This window comes from Panicum virgatum, chromosome 3N (assembly GCF_016808335.1).
Source record: "Panicum virgatum strain AP13 chromosome 3N, P.virgatum_v5, whole genome shotgun sequence".
NCBI classification, from domain to species: Eukaryota; Viridiplantae; Streptophyta; class Magnoliopsida; order Poales; family Poaceae; genus Panicum; species Panicum virgatum.
Genome location: NC_053147.1, coordinates 3,523,470 through 3,540,042, shown reverse-complemented (window position 1 = coordinate 3,540,042; position 16,573 = coordinate 3,523,470). Strand labels below are relative to the sequence as shown.

The following is a 16,573-nucleotide window of genomic DNA, read 5'->3' as shown; positions in this document are numbered from 1 at the left end:
ATGCTCTGGTTCTTGCTTGCAATCGGTTTGTTTTTATCTCCTTTTGTTCCAATGAACTTTCAGGGGGATGGCAACCAGCGGACCAAGTACAGCCGGTGGTGCCGCGGCGAAGGATTCATGGCCGGAGTTGGTGGGCCAGTCGTCGGAGGAGGCGAAGAAGAAGATCAAGCAGGACAAGCCGGACGCCGACGTGCAGGTCGTCCCAGCTGACGCCTTCGTCACCATGGACTACAACACCGGGCGGGTCAGGGTGTTCGTCGACTCCAACGACAAGGTCGCCAAAGCTCCGAGGATCGGCTAGGGGCACTAGCTGCTGATCCCTCCCTAATACAATGCACGCTGCTCGCCTGCTCCTATATCAGCACAATAAAAAGCATGTGTATTTATTCCTAAATTTGTGTAAAGGAGCCATGTCTGAAACTCTGAATGTATACCTTCTTCACGCATCAGTGGGCCGGAGACCTCCTCAAGTCGGAGACGAAGGTTGTAGTTGACATAGACAAGCTTATTAAGTTTCTTGTGCGACAACCGATTGCGAACCTTTGTATGCAGCAAGGCAAAAGTACTCCAGTTCCACTCGCATCCACTGGACGAACAACATTGTGAAACTCTTACATGGGGATGTCTTTGGGTCCATCGCCATCCGCATTGCCATTTCACTGCTATACTCGCCAACTTTCTGCCGAAACACGTCAAACTCCTGCAATGCCTGGACGGCGCTCTGGAGATCCGTCATGCGCTGAAATGTATCTTTGAGTCCACGAAACATTTGTTGAGTTGGATCCATCGTATATGCATACCTCGGATTTTCACCATGTTCCCATACAACATCTCTATCTCTCCCAGACATTTTCTACCTGCATAAATGGACAACAAAACATCTCAATCAGATAAATAGAATCCTAACTCCTACACCTAAATCTTACCTAAATCCTAAATTAGTACACATAAATCTTACCTAAAACCTATAACTTTTCAGCCATACACCTAAAAACCTAAATCCTAAAACAAATCATCTAATATTCTAAATCATACACCTAAATATGCCATAACCAAGCATTCTACTCAAAAATTTTGAGCTCTTACCTTCTCTCCCGGTCGAGTCGGTAACCGGCGACACCGACCGGTAAACCGCTCCGCCCGGACGGTAAGCCGGCCACGCGCACCGGTATGCACCGGATCGGGGGGGGGGGGCGCCGGTAAGCCGGCCAAACCGGGCAGCCAACCGGGCGCGGAGCACGACTAACCGGCCGCGGGCGCCGGTCGCCTCCTGGGGGACGGCGGGGTGGCGGACAGAGAGCAGCTGCGGGCGGATAGGGAGCGAGTGTGGGGGCGCGACCCCCCGTGACACCGAACCCTATCTAAGCATGCAGACCACCATAGGCCTTCGTGTTTTTTCTTTTTCTTTTTTGAATTTACTTCAAAATTCCTCAAACTAGGCTAAATGAACGAATTTTTGAGAAAGTTTTACATCATTAGATTCTTCGCACCGTGTAATATTTTTAGGAATTTTCTAGGATTTTTTCATTTTTTGAATTTAAATTTGAATTTTGAATTATGGCCGGTTTGATACCGACCGGTTCACAAACCGGGCCGGTCCGGTTTGACCGGTAACCGGTCAAACTGGACCGGTTCCCAACGGTTTCGCAAACCCTGCTTGTCCCACAGCCATGGCCAACCAAGAATGCAAGGTTGGTATCGTATCCGGGGGCTAGGCGGGTCAACACTTCGCTAGCCTCTTTCAATCTTATTATAAGAGGCAGTAAGCAGATTAAATGTTGAGATGGAGGAGAGAGAGCTGCAGCTGGATTTGGCACAAGAACCAAAAAAATTTGTGAGAGTAATACAAAAGACTAACTATCGTACGAGTGGACTGAGAGGTAGAGCAAGTATAATAGCTAAGTATAATAGCTGGTTGCAAGCGGGCGTATGTCTACGTGGAGCTGAGAGAAACGAGGGGAGAGAACGGGGCGGCTATTTCACGACGCACCGGCTGAAGCTGGCTGGAAATAGCTAGGACCCCTATTATTGGTTGATCAGTACTGCAGAGCATTGAATGGTGGTGGGATCCGCCACAATGCACACCATATCATTCTGGCTTGCAGCCAGCAGCAGATGGATCCATTAAATTTGTTCGTAGGCTGCAATGATCCTTGCAATCAGCTGTCAGCAGCTGGCTGTATTATTAAACTTGTTCTCAACCATTCCATCTTGATAAACAAACTCTCTCTCAATCAGTGTCCACTTACTTCCCCATGGTCTCAGAAAACTCCCAATCCAGTCATCGAATGCTTGTACGTACCCTCTCGAACCTACTGAATCAGCTTTGCCATACAAAGTGGAGTGTTTCCTCCCTTCAAGCACTCAAGTTTGTAGTTGTAAGTGAAAGCAAATATGGCTCGGGAAAAATAGTGGATTGATTAACAAAGGTACAAAAGGATACAATATATAGGCAATGAGCGTCTAGGATTTATAGAAATACTCAATCGACGGAGATCCATGTCTAATCTGAATCAAACACCACAAAACTCAAGGGGCAACCCTAGCCGCATGGCTGGGTGCCACAGCCCAAAGGCACGCAATCCATCTGGGCCCAATCCGGAGAGAGGACTGATGCATCGAGGTGGACGTGATCCTGGAGCGAGAACTTGCTAAGAGTGAGCAAGATCTGATCACGCCAGCGACTGAAGTTGCTGGAGTCGACGTCGAGGATGATCGGGACGAGGCTGCGGATGTTGTTGACGGCCACCGCCTGGGCGTGCAGGTTCAGGAGGGCAGCGGCCTCCTGAAGGAGCATGGCGGAGTGCAGATCCATCTGCGTAGCGAGAGGGCCCGGGCCAGAAGATTTCGGCGGGGCGAGGGCAGCCGCGGCGGCCGTCCACTCCTAGGCAGCAAGCGCCCGGGCGGCATCCAGGGCCTTGGCGGCGGTCCGGCGGCGGCGGCGGCCTGGCGCTCTGCGGCGAGGCGCTGCGCCTCGGCTGCGGCGGCCTCGGCCGCGTCCTTGTCCGTGCGCAGCTGCAAGACGTCGGTGAGGACGGGGCTGTCGCCAAGGCCGGTGCCCGTGCCGCGCGGCGTGCGGGGGGGGGGTGCCGACCATGGCGCTGCACGGCAGGGGGAGCCGGGGCGCGGGGAGGGTGGGCGCGCACGATGGGAAGCCGACGCGCGGGCGCAGCATGGCGGGAAGCCGGTGCGCTAGGGCAGCGGAAGTTGAATCCAAGGGGAAACCCGGACTCGTGATACCATGAAAGCGAATATGACTCGAGAAAAATAGTGGATTGATTAACAAAGGTACAAAGGGGTACAATATATAGGCAAGGAGCGTCTAGAGTTTATAGAAATACCCAATCAACGAAGATCCTTGTCTAATCTGAATCAAACACCACAAAACCCAAGGGGCAACCTTAGCCGCATGGTTGGGTGCCACGGCCCAAAGGCCAGCCTACTAAACACCTTGCTAACAGTAAGATTCCCATTTCAACCATCCTAATTCTCTTTCATTGGTGTGCTTCAACACCCTCAGTTAGATTGTAAGCTATATTAAAGTCATTGATTTTACATAACTTTCAAGTACTCACGCTGTGAATGGGTAAAGATAATTCGAGTACAACAATTGAAAATTTAACAGACAGGGAAGGAGTTGGTGAAAAGGAGGGTGGTCCTCACAAAAATTCAAGTGTTGAGTACAATGGTATGCCGTAGAAGGCTAGGAAAAATAGTATATGCCTGCCACTATATTCCCTTAGGTGCAAAAACCAATAGCCAAAATTTCAAAAACAAAAATCTTAGATACATGGTGAAAAGAAGTTTTTTAAGGATAGATGAAAAGAAGATTAAGAGCCTCATTAGCCCAAAAATAAAGAAGGTTTGCTCCTTTATCCGAATCCTACATGGTAAACCCCCAAAAATATTTTTGTCTTCCCAAAAGTATGTTATTTTTTAAAGGTGCGATTAACTTGCGAGAAGTTTGCAAAAAGAAGTAAGAGATATTCCTAGTAAGAATTAGAAACAACCCCCCCCCCCCCCCCACTTTTGGGAATCTTGACTCCCTTTTCTCTTATGTAGCTAAATTCCCATGTACAGCCTAATCAGTAGTCAAATTTTAAGAATACAAAAAAGGTAAACTTTTTGATGGGTAATAAAAAGGGGTCTGCCATAGTGCATCTTTTAATGCCATAGTGTATCTTTTAACTTAATCCTATAAATTTAAGGTAAAAGTTATTTAGAGGGTTTGCTTTTCTTCTAAAATTTAGAGAGCTTGACAGGGGTACTCTACGCCTGCTAATGGGGTTGAACCCGCTCCAAATCCGTCCCTACTCATATTTCAAGAGTCCTAACTATCACCCGCCCCGACCCACCCCGTCGGTCCAATGCCCCGACCCGCCCCAATTCGAAGTCACGACAAAAGATGATATGCGACTTACGCACCGATTTACTACTATAGCGTCCCAACCCGTCTGTGTCATCAACCCAACCCGCGCCCAACTTGTTTCATAGTGTCACCCGTTTTCACCCATCCAATAGTACCCATATTAAAACCCATCCAAAAAACCCATCAAGCCCCGCCCCATTAGCAGGAGTAGTACTCTAATGTCTAATTACGATACATAAAGCTTTTTTTAAAAGGAAAGGTTTTGACTCATCGTTCTGACCATCATCAATTCATCATCCCAACCCAAACACCATAAACCTCCGCTTGCCGTCTTGCCGATGGCGTCCGTATCAGCACCATCAGCGGCCCTCTCCCCGCACCGCACCTCCGCATCCGCCGCCCTTCTATTCCCCTACCCCTGCTTCTCACCGCGGGTGTCGCCTGCTCCGACAGCCCGGCCACGGAGGCTCGCGGTATCGGCGCGCGCGATGCCGTGGCCGCACGTGCTGACGGTGGCCGGCTCCGACTCCGGCGCCGGCGCGGGCATCCAGGCCGACATCAAGGCGTGCGCGGCGCTCGGAGCATACTGCTCCTCCGTCATCACCGCCGTCACGGCGCAGAACACCGTCGGCGTCCAGGTACGTTTTGTCCGCTTCTTGGTTGTTTTTGTTACTTCGCTTTTTCCCCCTTCGCTCCAATTCAATCAAGGGGATGGATGATCTGATGCTCCTGTGCTGTAGGGGGTCCATGCTGTACCGGAGGAGTTCGTTGGGGAGCAGCTCAAGTCGGTTCTCGCGGACATGTCGGTGGATGTGGTGAGCCCTCTGACTTAAGTGTTCAGTAATGATGCCATGATCCAGAAATGTCATGTGTTAGGTTGGTTCCTCCGGCAGACAGAGGTCTTCTCGTTTGGGGCAGGTTATTGTGGTTGTGAATATTAAGGCAAAGCGAGTCATGAAAGCTTGAAGGTGTTAATTAGTTTGCTTCACATCTTAGGTGTAAATATCCTCCTTGTGGATCTGGAATTCGGAGTTAGGTGATAGTGTGATATGATTTAATCTACTTGATTTCCATCCTATTTGCACTTGGAACTCATGCAATGTGTGTCTTCTGTTCTTGATTTTGTTAGGTGAAAACAGGGATGCTCCCTTCAGCTGGAATAGTTAAAGTTCTCTGTGAGAATCTTAGGAAGTTTCCAGTCAAAGGTATGCTGTATTGCTTCATGTCTACGATGAAAGCATACTATGCCAGCTCAGTTATTTAGTTGCTATGACTTATGCTTCTGAAGGCAGCTTTAGTGGTGGATCCGGTCATGGTGTCCACCAGTGGTGATACTCTTTCCGGACCATCAACTCTTGCTACATATAGGTACAGGACCAATATTTCTTTTGTTCTGTGCCCATTTATGAGTTCTTTTTGGGTCGTTATTGCCATTACATCCTCAATATCATAGCCCTTATGGTCATGCTCTGTTTTGAGCAGGGATGAACTATTTCCTATGGCTGACATAGTCACCCCTAATGTTAAAGAAGCATCAAAGTTACTTGGGGATGTATCATTGCAAACAATTTCTGACATGCGCAGTGCAGCTGAATCCATTTACAAACTTGGTCCAAAGTATGTTTTTTTTTTGTAAATTTGCTTTGTTTACCTTATGTGTTCTCTTACCCTACATGTACGCTATCACATGCTTGTACGTCCTGATATTAGATTTTTGTGGGAAATGTCACTACAGTTATATGAATCTTTTAAGTAGATCATTCAAAGCAAGCTGTTTACCATAAGTGTCATAAGCTTATAATTGCTTGGGCTGTTTAATTCTGAATATACATAATTTCCCTCTGTTCCAGCTTGAGGACCTAGCCACACATGGTTCCTATGTTGGTTTATCATGCCTGATCATATAGAATTTCTGTTAGGGCCAGCTTGAGGAGCTAATGGTCCCTACCATTTGAGCCCATCACAAGTTTTTCTGTGGCACTGATTGTTGCTCTGGCTTGGATAAGTGCTAAATCTTGTCACTGAGACCTATCTGAAATCACCTCATCTGACAGCATTGTTAATTGCATTAGTGAATGTCTGCATATAATGATTGATGAGTAAAGTGATTGATGGATAATTTGCTAGCATAATTTTCCATTTGCAGACATGTGCTTGTGAAAGGTGGGGATATGCCAGATTCAACAGATGCAATTGATGTATTTTTTGATGGTATATTTCATATATTTAATGGTTATCTTATTTCCTTCCCTCCTCTTTTAGCAGCCTCAAACAAGTTCTGACCTATTTCATCAGGTGAGGAGTTCATTGAGCTTCACGGTCTGCGTATAAAGACCAGTAACACGCATGGAACTGGTTGCACTTTAGCTTCATGTATTGCTGCTGAATTAGCGAAAGGTGCAACAATGCTGCATGCTGTTGAGGTTAGTCTTGTAGTATTTCAGTTTCTGCTCACTGGTACCTGGGAAGCACTGGGAATCTGGGATGAAAAAAACTGAGGCAAAAGGTACCAGTGAAGTGATCAGTATCACTAGCAAAATAACTCCTTAGCAATTAACGTGGCATAGATTGAATTTTGTTTTTTGAACCATACTCTTATAACATATCATTTAGAAACTTTTTTATTCCCTGAAAGTTGTTAACAAAAGAAACCAATATGATTGGTGACTGGAAAGTTAGTATGTGAAATTATGGTAACCTGGGTTGTTTCTTAGGGGAAATTGCAGTGAACATTTACTGCATCTAGCATCTTAGCCGCTAACCAGCCATAATGTACGGTATGACTAGAACATTAGCTAAGCTGTAAGAGTTGATTTTGGTCAAAGAGTGCATATACCTACAAAGCTTAATACAATTATCAGATCCTTGGTTGTTTGTTCAAATACCAGTCTTGTGTTCATAGATATGTTCGTAGTGATTTCTGAACCTTTACTGGCGCTATATGTATCTTTTTAGGTGTGCTGTTCAAAAAAGTGGGATCTTAAAAAGTTTTCTTTTGTCACACATGGTCTTGGCAGGTTGCAAAGAAATTTGTGGAGTCTGCTCTTTATCATAGTAAAGATCTTGTGATTGGGAATGGACCTCAAGGCCCTTTTGACCACCTCTTCAGTCTCAATTCTCCATTGCACAAGATGGGATCCCTGCACAAGTTCAATCCAGATGACCTCTTCCTGTATGCGGTGACCGACTCTGGGATGAACAAGAAGTGGGGTCGTTCAATTAAAGATGCTGTGAAAGCTGCCATTGAAGGAGGCGCTACAATTGTTCAGTTGAGGTACGTTTCTTGAAAAAGAATGAGATAAAGGTTTGCTTGTGATTGAGCCTCTTGATTGTACTTCTTGACATACTATGACTTCCCAATGTTCAGAGAGAAAGACACTGAGACACGGGAGTTCTTGGAAGCTGCCAAGGCTTGCGTAGAGATATGCAGGTCCAGTGGAGTGCCACTACTGATCAACGACCGCGTAGATGTTGCTCTGGCATGCAACGCGGATGGCGTCCATGTTGGTCAATCAGACATGCCAGCATGGGAGGTGCGGGAGCTCCTTGGACCAGGAAAAATCATTGGCGTCTCATGTAAAACCCCTGCTCAGGCCGGGCAGGCTTGGAAGGATGGTGCGGACTACATCGGTTGCGGAGGTGTCTTTCCAACCACAACGAAGGCAAACAATCCCACATTGGGTTTTGAGGGATTGAGGACCGTGTGCTTGGCTTCTAAGTTGCCTGTGGTGGCCATCGGTGGCATCAATACCGGAAATGCAGGTTCAGTGATGGAGCTTGGGCTCCCAAATCTGAAAGGTGTGGCTGTGGTCTCTGCTCTTTTCGACCGGGAATGTGTTGCCACCGAGACAAGAAGCCTCAGGTCCATCCTGATGAACGCTTGCTCCAGATCTTAGAGCAAGCTGGCACTTGGCGCCTGTTCTTCTCGTTTCTTTTTTTAGGCAGAAATAATTTTGTAATCAACATTCACTTTGTCATATGGGGAGACAAAAAGTGTTCCCTTGTTCAATAATTTGTAGGGACTGCCCTAAAAAAATAGTTTGGCGAACATTTCCCACCAAAAAGAAATAACTTGAAACTTTTCAGAGGGCAGGATTTGTATATACTAAACTAATAATGCATCAGTATTGTATTTGATGCAAAGGGGACTATCTCATATTGCTCAGCAGTTTGGTAGTGTAATTTTAAGTATGATAAGCTACTCCTGTTTTTCAATCACTTTGGTTCAGCAAAATATCACCCTTGATTTTAATAATTTGATAAAGAAACAAAAACAGACGTGCCCACTGGGCCACTAATGAAATTTCTGGATCGACAGACACCACGGATCGACCTCGCAGCCGTCTCCTCCCACTCCGGCAGGCAAGATGAACGACCTCATGACCGACTCCTTCGTCGCAGCCGCGGCCAAGGCGCAGCAGGGCGGCGCGCCTGCCTCATCCGCCGGCGGCGACGACCCGGAGCTTCGCGCGTTCCTGGCCGAGGCGGACGCGGCCAAGGCGGAGATGGCCGCGCTGCGGGACGAGCTATCCCGGCTGCGGACCGCGCACGAGGCGTCCAGGAACGCCGTCGCCGTCAGCTCCGGCGGTGGGCGCGCCGCCACGCAGGCCGCGCTCGTCCGGCTCCTCGGCTCCGCGCGGCGCCTCCGGGCGCGCCTGGCCTCCATGGACCGCCGCGCGCCCGGCCCCGCCGTCCAGGCCGCGGCGGGGCTCCGCTGCCGCGTGCACGACCTCACCGGGGACGTCCAGGCCCTCCGGCGCCAGGTCTCCGCCGAGCGGCGTGAGGACGCGGCCCGGCGGTACCTCGCCGTCGCCGGGGACGCGCCCACCGAGGAGCAGCTGGACCGCCTCCTTGCCAGCGCCGACGATTCCGACGCGGCGATGCGGGCGGCGCTGCTGTCCGCCCCAGCGGCGGTGGCGGAGGAGCAGCAGAAGGCGGCGAGGGAGGTGGCGGAGGTGGAGCGCGGCCTCCTGGACCTGCAGCAGGTGTTCGTGGACATGGCGGCGCTGATGGAGGCCCAGGGCGTGCCGCTGGACGACATCGAGCGGCACGTCGCGGCGGCCGCGGGCGACGTGGGCGCGGCCGAGGCGGAGCTGCGGGAGGCCCGGAGGCTGCAGGGCGAGGCGCGGCGGAGGCGGGTTTGCCTGGCCAGCGGCCTCGCGGCGCTGCTGCTCGTCGCCGTAGCCATTGCTGTCGTGGCGGCGCTCCTGCTGGCGCGGAGGGGCGGCGGCGGGAGCGGGAACCTTCTGCTGCAGATCGGCGCGGACTTGCCCGTGCGGTGAAACTTTAAGGCCCTGTTTTGGCAGGGCTGCGCCCGGAGAAACGGAGCAGCTCCATCCTAGGAGCAGCATCTGGAGCCGTTTTCGGCTTAGACCGTCCACAGCGATAGGAGGAAATGGAGGAGTAAATCTACTGTTTGACACTGTAGATGCACTGTTTGGCACTGTAGACAGAGAGGGCGTGGGAAACGAGGCAAGAGCAAATTTGCTCTTGCTCTTGCCATTGTGGACAGCCTTACACATGGGAGGCGAAGCCACGGGAATGTGGCTCTGCGCGGCTCCTCCTCCCCCTTCCCATCTCTGCCCCTGGGCACGGGCACGCAGCCGCAGGCCACCGCTGGGAGGAGAGGAGAAGGAGGCGGCGGGGCTGGCGACGAGCGCCGCGAGGAGATGGAGACGGGGTGCGGCGAATGGATAAGAGGAGAGGAGGGGAAAAAAGAGGGGAAAAAGAAAAAGGAGATGAGAAAAAAAGAAAAAGAAAGAAAAGAAAAAAAAGAATAAGGGTAATTTAGACATTTTACAACCTCAATACAATGGTGAAGCTGTTTTGCCAAATGTTTTTGAAAACAACTCCAGCTCCATCAGAAAAGCCGCTCCATCGGAGGAGCCAGAGCCCGGAGCTATTTTCCGAGGAGCCGGAGCCCTACCAAACAGATCCTAACTTTGGTTTCACCTTGGGATCACGTGATTTCTGGAGTGGTTTTTGACAGTAAAAATGCCTGTGTTCGGCGTGAATCTTGTGATTTTTGAGTTGTGTGATTTATGTGAAGATTATTGCAATGCATGCGATGAAAATGAAAGAAGTGAGGTGAGGTGAAAAATTTTAAACAGAGATGCGGGGGATCGAACCCCGTGCCACTCGCATGCAAATGGTGAAGCTGTTTTGTCAAATGTTTTTGAAAACAACTCCAGCTCCATCAGAAAAGCCGCTCCATCGGAGGAGTCAGAGCCCGGAGCTATTTTCCGAGGAGCCGGAGCCCTACCAAACAGACCCTAACTTTGGTTTCACCTTGGGATCATGTGATTTCTGGAGTGGTTTTTGACAGTAAAAATGCCTGCGTTCGGCGTGAATCTTGTGATTTTTGAGTTGTGTGATTTATGTGAAGATTATTGCAATGCATGCGATGAAAATGAAAGAAGTGAGGTGAGGTGAAAAATTTTAAACAGAGATGCGGGGGATCGAACCCCGTGCCACTCGCATGCAAATGGTGAAGCTGTTTTGCCAAATGTTTTTGAAAACAACTCCAGCTCTATCAGAAAAGCCGCTCCATCGGAGGAGCCAGAGCCCGGAGCTATTTTTCGAGGAGCCGGAGCCCTACCAAACAGACCCTAACTTTGGTTTCACCTTGGGATCACGTGATTTCTGGAGTGGTTTTTGACAGTAAAAATGCCTGCTTTCGGCGTGAATCTTGTGATTTTTGAGTTGTGTGATTTATGTGAAGATTATTGCAATGCATGCGATGAAAATGAAAGAAGTGAGGTGAGGTGAAAAATTTTAAACAGAGATGCGGGGGATCGAACCCCGTGCCACTCGCATGCAAAGCGAGCGCTCTACCATTTGAACTACATCCCCTGAGCGTTTGATTTTAAAGTCTATAAATATATGTAACATTCCCTTGACGTTTGATTTGAGATATGGTCATGTAACATTATTTTGTCTTGGTACAAATTCATTCAATAAGATCGCCCATATTATTTTCTTCCTTGGTCATAAACATGGTGAAAAATTAAGCAGCCCAATATGGGTAACCGGAAAGGCATGGAAGTGATTAGATCAAAACGCAGAGCTGTTCATCTTTTTCCGCCTTAATGCCCAGACCCCCTCCCTAAATACAAGAAGCCATGGTAGTGTTTTACGACAGTGGTGCTTGGAAATGTACATCCTGCTCAGTATCACTATGTAGAAGGATGAAAAAGAGTGCTCCTATAATTCTATTGTTGTTACAGGCTGCAAAAACACTGCAAAATGGTGGCTTAAGATAGGTATGCATATCAGTGGTAATCACTAAAGAAATTATTTTATCCTTTTTTTTCTAAACACTTTGAGAGTGGCAGTCATTAAAAGCATCAAATCTACAATCGACCTGTGCCAACTATAAAAAAAATCAAGGATGATTATGCCATTTTTATTAGTGCTGCTTACAAGAGGGGTAGTTACTAAAAAAGTATACAAACCTCCACCACCTGTGGGGAAGCTACGTTGTTTTGATGGAGATGGACTCTTTTTTACCTCCTCATATCTATTTTGGGAGTTGCCAAATAACAAGATTTAGGAACTGTTGGAGATGCTCATAGTAAACAACAACTTGAGTACTGAATTCTATTTAGAAATGCATTTAGTTCTCTTTAGAAAATAATGGTATCATACTCTGATAAAAAAAATTATGTAGTTAACAAAATGCAGAATAGCGAAAGCATGATGAGCAATAATTGTATGCCCAACAGGAAGTTCTCCAATCATTTGGAACCATGAAAATAGCCTCTACTATGTTGTGCTTGTAATGAAAGGGTTGGTTGGTATTTCTTATGATGCAAAGGCTGTTGGTGCATATATAAGTCTATCATAGATTCGATGGGGCTATTTTAATGCTGCATAACGATAAGTTGTTCAAAAGCAATGATATCATAATAGATTTTAAGCATCAATTTGTAGCTAGTTAATAGATTTTGCAATTAGTAAGGGGTCATGACTCATGACCAGTAGCTCCGCATGTGCGGATGACAGTACAAGAAGTTTTAGAAAAACGGAGTACATGAAGTTGCTGACCTTCGTGATGGTTCGTGGTCCTAGGCCCGCATGATGCCTTCTCACGCAGCTGGACCGGACCCTCATCTTCTTCTGGTCGTTTGTGGATGGACAAAGGCTTCCAAACCACCTTTTGATGATACAGATTTGTGTCTTTTCGGAGCTTGCACAAATGTCATTGTAGGGAATGGGAGGACAACTAGGTTTTGGCAATGCGCATGGGTGAATGGTCAGGCTCCTAGGGATCTAGCTCCTTCTCTTTATAAGCTTGCTTGGAGAAAACATAACTCAGTCGAAGAGGACCTGCGGAACATGAATTGGACGCGAGGACTTTGGCGCATGCAATCTGTGGAGCAGATGGCAGAATTTGTTGCTTTTGTGGGATGCAGTGCAAAATGTACAACTTACACAACATCCGGATGAGATCGTTTGGAGATGGACGCCTGATGGGGTGTACATGACAAAATCAGCTTACAACATTCAGCTGCAAGGTGTTTATAGCACTTTTGATGGAAGATTGTTGTGGAAGGCTCACGCTGAGGGAAAGCACAAATTTTTCACTTGGTTGCTGCTCCAATCTAAGATTTTGACTGCTGACAAACTCTTGCTTAGGAATTGGCCATGCAACCCAATCTGTAGTTTTTGCGATCAAGAGTTGGAGACTGCAGTGCATCTGTGTTTGGGCTGTTGTTATGCAAAGGAAGTCTGGCACTTGGTTTGCAATTGGGCGCAACTGGAACCATCAACTTTTCTTATTGACAGTGATGATTTTCAGCTTTGGTGGGCTTCAGTTCTACAACCGTTTGATTATAAGAAGTAGCAGCTATCTTAATCGTATCTGCTTGGAATATCTGGAACGAGCGGAATAGAAGGATCTTCGACAACAAGTTCCTGCAGCCGGTACAGGTGTTTGGCTTAATTAAAACGGATCTCTTGATGCGTGTCGCGGCCTGTGGAAGGCCGGAGCTCACTTAGTTTTTAATGGATTTTGGTCCTTTGTGTTGTGTGATTCATCCTGTTAATGGTTTGGGCTGAAATGAGTTTTGTGGATTGGGTTTTAAGATGGATTATGTTTGGGTGGGTTGAAATGGGTTGAATTAAGTAGTGGGTTGGATTGGAGTGGGTTCTGTATAAATACGAGTTGAGATGGGTTGAAATGGATTGAAATGAATATTTTGTCCAAAATAGTATGGACCCTAAAACTAAAAATTCACACCATATAATTTTTGAAATTGACTTAAATTTATTGAAGATGGCTTAATATGACTCGCAGATACTCTTGGTAAGGCAGTGCGGTTAGATCTAAACGTGGGCCCCACATAAAGAGCCGGACCACAAAAATAAAACCTCGCGTTCACACTATAAAATTTTATCGCAAATGACTGAAACTTGTTGGATATGACTCAGTATGACTGGCAGCTACTCTGTGCAAAACAGTGTGGCTAAAACTAGACGTGGGTCTCATGTCAAGAGTCGGACCCTAGATATAAAACCTCGCGTTCACATTATAAAATTTTATCGAAATTGACCAAAATTTGTTGGAGATGACTCAGTATGACTGACAGTTACTTTGTGCAAAGCAGTATAGATAAAACTACATGTGGGCCCCACATCAAGGGTCGGATCCTAAAAATAAAACATCGTGTTCACACTATAAAATTTTATCAGAATTGACTGAAACTTGTTGGAGATGACTCAGTATGACTGTCAGCTACTTTGTGCAAACAGTGTGGCTAAAACTACACGTGGGCCCCACGTCAAGTGTCGGACCCTGGAAATAAAACATCGCGTTCACACTATAAATTTTTATCGAAATTGACTGGAACTTGTTGGAGATGACTCAGTATGACTGGCAGCTACTCTGTGCAAAACAGTGTGGCTAAAACTACACGTGGGCCCCACGTCAAGAGTCGGACCCTGGAAATAAAACCTCGCGTTCACACTATAAAATTTTATCGAAATTGACTGAAACTTGTTGGAGATGACTCAATATGGCTGGCAGCTACTCTATGAAAAGCAGTGTGGCAAATACTACACGTGAGCCCCATGTCAAGAGTGGATGCACTAAACTAGTTGAAGAGAATTAGACGCAGCAGTTCGAAACCGGTTTGCTTGGGTTGAAACTATTGGTTTGGTTTGCTTTGGGAGTAAATAGGAATTAGTTTGGATTGGTTTGGGTGGAATAGCAAGTGGATGGAGTTGTCTTGGTTTCTAAAGTATATTGATAATGAAATGGTTTGGTGTGGTTTTGGATTGGTTTCCAAACCATTAGCAGGGTGACGTGTGATTAGCCTCTTTTATGTAATATATCAATTTGTATGAACTCGCTTGCTTCCTTCCTCTTATATGAATGAGCAGAGCTCCTGCCGTATTTTCAAAAAAAAAAGGCTTCCAAACCCAACTAGTCCGTCCACTGGATGAATGTTTTCTTGATAGCATGGTTTCTTATATAGTTATATTCCTTTATTTATTTTTGAAATGAAAGTCATATTCCTTTATATTATCTTGATGTAACCCGACTTGAAATTAATAAATTTTTTCTTTGTAAAAGATTTATGATTGGTCGTGTCCCTTGATCTTCGGATAGGAATGTACTAAGACCCATCGAGAGAAAGAAGTGATGTCCTGTAGGTTTCCCCTCCTTTTTTAAAAAATGAAAGTTTTTTTTTTGTTTCCCCCTGATCCTGCTATTGGTCATATCTCGAATAGTTTGGAATATTTTTTCATTTTTATGAAAAGAACAAAGCTCTCCAACAAGGAAAATAATCCCATTTAATCATATTTACGACCAATCATTTTTTTGTTTCAATGATAGCTTTTTTTTAGAATCACACAGTACAACGAAGACGCCCACAACACGCACGCACACTCACACCCTATGAATACACGTACGCAAAACGTACCCCTATGAGCACCTCTGAAGGACTGAGCACCGGCAGATCTGAAGATTCCCGAAGTCACCACTGGCGCCTCGTCGTCGACGGGAACGTCGCTTACCACTTAACGTGTAACACCGGTAAATCCTAGGAAAATCCCAGGAAAAGATGCGAGCACCAGAATTTGAACCCTGATGGGTAGCGTCCCACTGGACCGTCCTACCATTGACATTGTGGCCGGGAAGGGCATTGAGCAGGCCGAGTCCTTTTTTTTTTTAGGATCGCCGAGTCCATCTGGGCTGAATGTGGCCGGCTAGTATATATTCCGGCCTATTCAAATGGGCCTGACCCAGCAGCGTGCACCTCCGTTTCGCACCAGGTGGCAGGTCGACCAGGAGAATTTTAGTCCCAAACCGGCAAGGCACAGCGCGCTGCTCTCCAGCGGCGGCTTTAAAGGAGGTCGGGGTGCGGCCTTGTAAAACCGTGATCCTTCAGGCAGTCAAAGGGAGATGAGGAGTGGTACAAGCTCGCAATTTATTATGCGAGAGGGGTGCCCACCCCAACTAAGCCTGTTACGACAACAGGGGCGCCCCAATGACTTTACCATCTGATCCCGACTTTAAAACAAAACCATACATATTTCTCCTAGGTTAGAGTAGAATAGGAAAAGCCTGTTTCGTAGATGTTTATAGAGTAGAAAACCCTTTTTCGCAAATACTATTTTATATAGTTGGTAACTGCAAATGCTTATTTTAATCACTTTCCTTTTGGTTTATTAGTGTTAGTCCTTCAGAAAATGTGCAACTTCGCCAGAAGCCATAAATTTGATATTCGGGAATGCGAACTTAATCAGAAACCTGTAATGTGCAAGTTCAAAATTTTGCTGAACAAAATTTAAAACCCATCACACGCGCCGACCGTGGGGATCGAAACCCACGACCACGTGGTTAAAAGCCACGCGCTCTACCACTGAGCTAGGTCGGCTTGGTGAAATGTTTAGCTGAAGTTACCATATTTTTATAAATTTCCCCTGGTTAAGTAATATGGATAACGGAGATCACATGCGTGACCGTGACTACTGGAGATAGGAGAATACATTGAAAGTTACAAGTTTGATATGTGTTAAATTTTTATATTATTACGAATTTAATATATTATAGGAAAACATTTAGTATATAAAATAATGTCAGAGGCACCTAAAGAGTGAAAAATACACTTTAAGATGGAGCGAGCAGACCCATTTTACGAGCACCTAAAATCGAGAAACCCTTTGCGACGAGTTTTTCACTCTTCGTGATGGAAT

At 46.6% G+C, this 16,573-nt stretch overlaps 2 protein-coding genes and 3 non-coding genes across 5 annotated transcripts; 3 read left to right on the top strand and 2 right to left on the bottom strand.

The window, feature by feature from the left end:
* Window positions 1-4,655: 4,655 nt before the first annotated feature.
* On the top strand, window positions 4,656-8,512 carry LOC120666616 (probable thiamine biosynthetic bifunctional enzyme, chloroplastic). Its single transcript, XM_039946499.1, has 9 exons — window positions 4,656-5,007; window positions 5,110-5,184; window positions 5,499-5,574; window positions 5,662-5,737; window positions 5,852-5,986; window positions 6,516-6,580; window positions 6,665-6,792; window positions 7,387-7,643; window positions 7,737-8,512. Exons 1-9 carry the CDS (start codon window positions 4,708-4,710, stop codon window positions 8,263-8,265), a joined length of 1,641 nt encoding a protein of 546 aa, XP_039802433.1. The 5' UTR covers window positions 4,656-4,707; the 3' UTR covers window positions 8,266-8,512.
* A 115-nt stretch (window positions 8,513-8,627) lies between these two features.
* On the top strand, window positions 8,628-9,676 carry LOC120666617 (syntaxin-related protein KNOLLE-like). The gene has a single exon (XM_039946501.1). The coding sequence runs from the start codon at window positions 8,737-8,739 to the stop codon at window positions 9,649-9,651; it is 915 nt and encodes a 304-aa protein (XP_039802435.1). The 5' UTR covers window positions 8,628-8,736; the 3' UTR covers window positions 9,652-9,676.
* A 1,472-nt stretch (window positions 9,677-11,148) lies between these two features.
* Window positions 11,149-11,221, bottom strand: TRNAA-UGC. Its single transcript has one exon. It is a non-coding gene; the product is annotated as a tRNA-Ala (tRNA).
* Window positions 11,222-15,774: 4,553 nt separating this feature from the next.
* Window positions 15,775-15,885, top strand: LOC120668250. Its single transcript, XR_005672347.1, has one exon. It is a non-coding gene; the product is annotated as a small nucleolar RNA Z279/snoR105/snoR108 (small nucleolar RNA).
* Window positions 15,886-16,181: 296 nt separating this feature from the next.
* On the bottom strand, window positions 16,182-16,254 carry TRNAK-UUU. Its single transcript has one exon. It is a non-coding gene; the product is annotated as a tRNA-Lys (tRNA).
* Between the last annotated feature and the right edge of the window lie 319 nt (window positions 16,255-16,573).

What these genes read in the sequence shown, in the direction of transcription:
- LOC120666616 (XM_039946499.1), top strand. Translation starts at nt 4,708, where the DNA reads ATGGCGTCCGTATCAGCACCATCAGCGGCCCTCTCCCCGCACCGCACC. An exon ending in TCAACTCTTGCTACATATAG is followed by an intron (nt 5,738 to 5,851) that starts GTACAGGACCAA and finishes TGTTTTGAGCAG; the next exon opens with GGATGAACTATTTCCTATGG. An exon ending in AATTGATGTATTTTTTGATG is followed by an intron (nt 6,581 to 6,664) that starts GTATATTTCATA and finishes CTATTTCATCAG; the next exon opens with GTGAGGAGTTCATTGAGCTT.
- LOC120666617 (XM_039946501.1), top strand. Translation starts at nt 8,737, where the DNA reads ATGAACGACCTCATGACCGACTCCTTCGTCGCAGCCGCGGCCAAGGCG.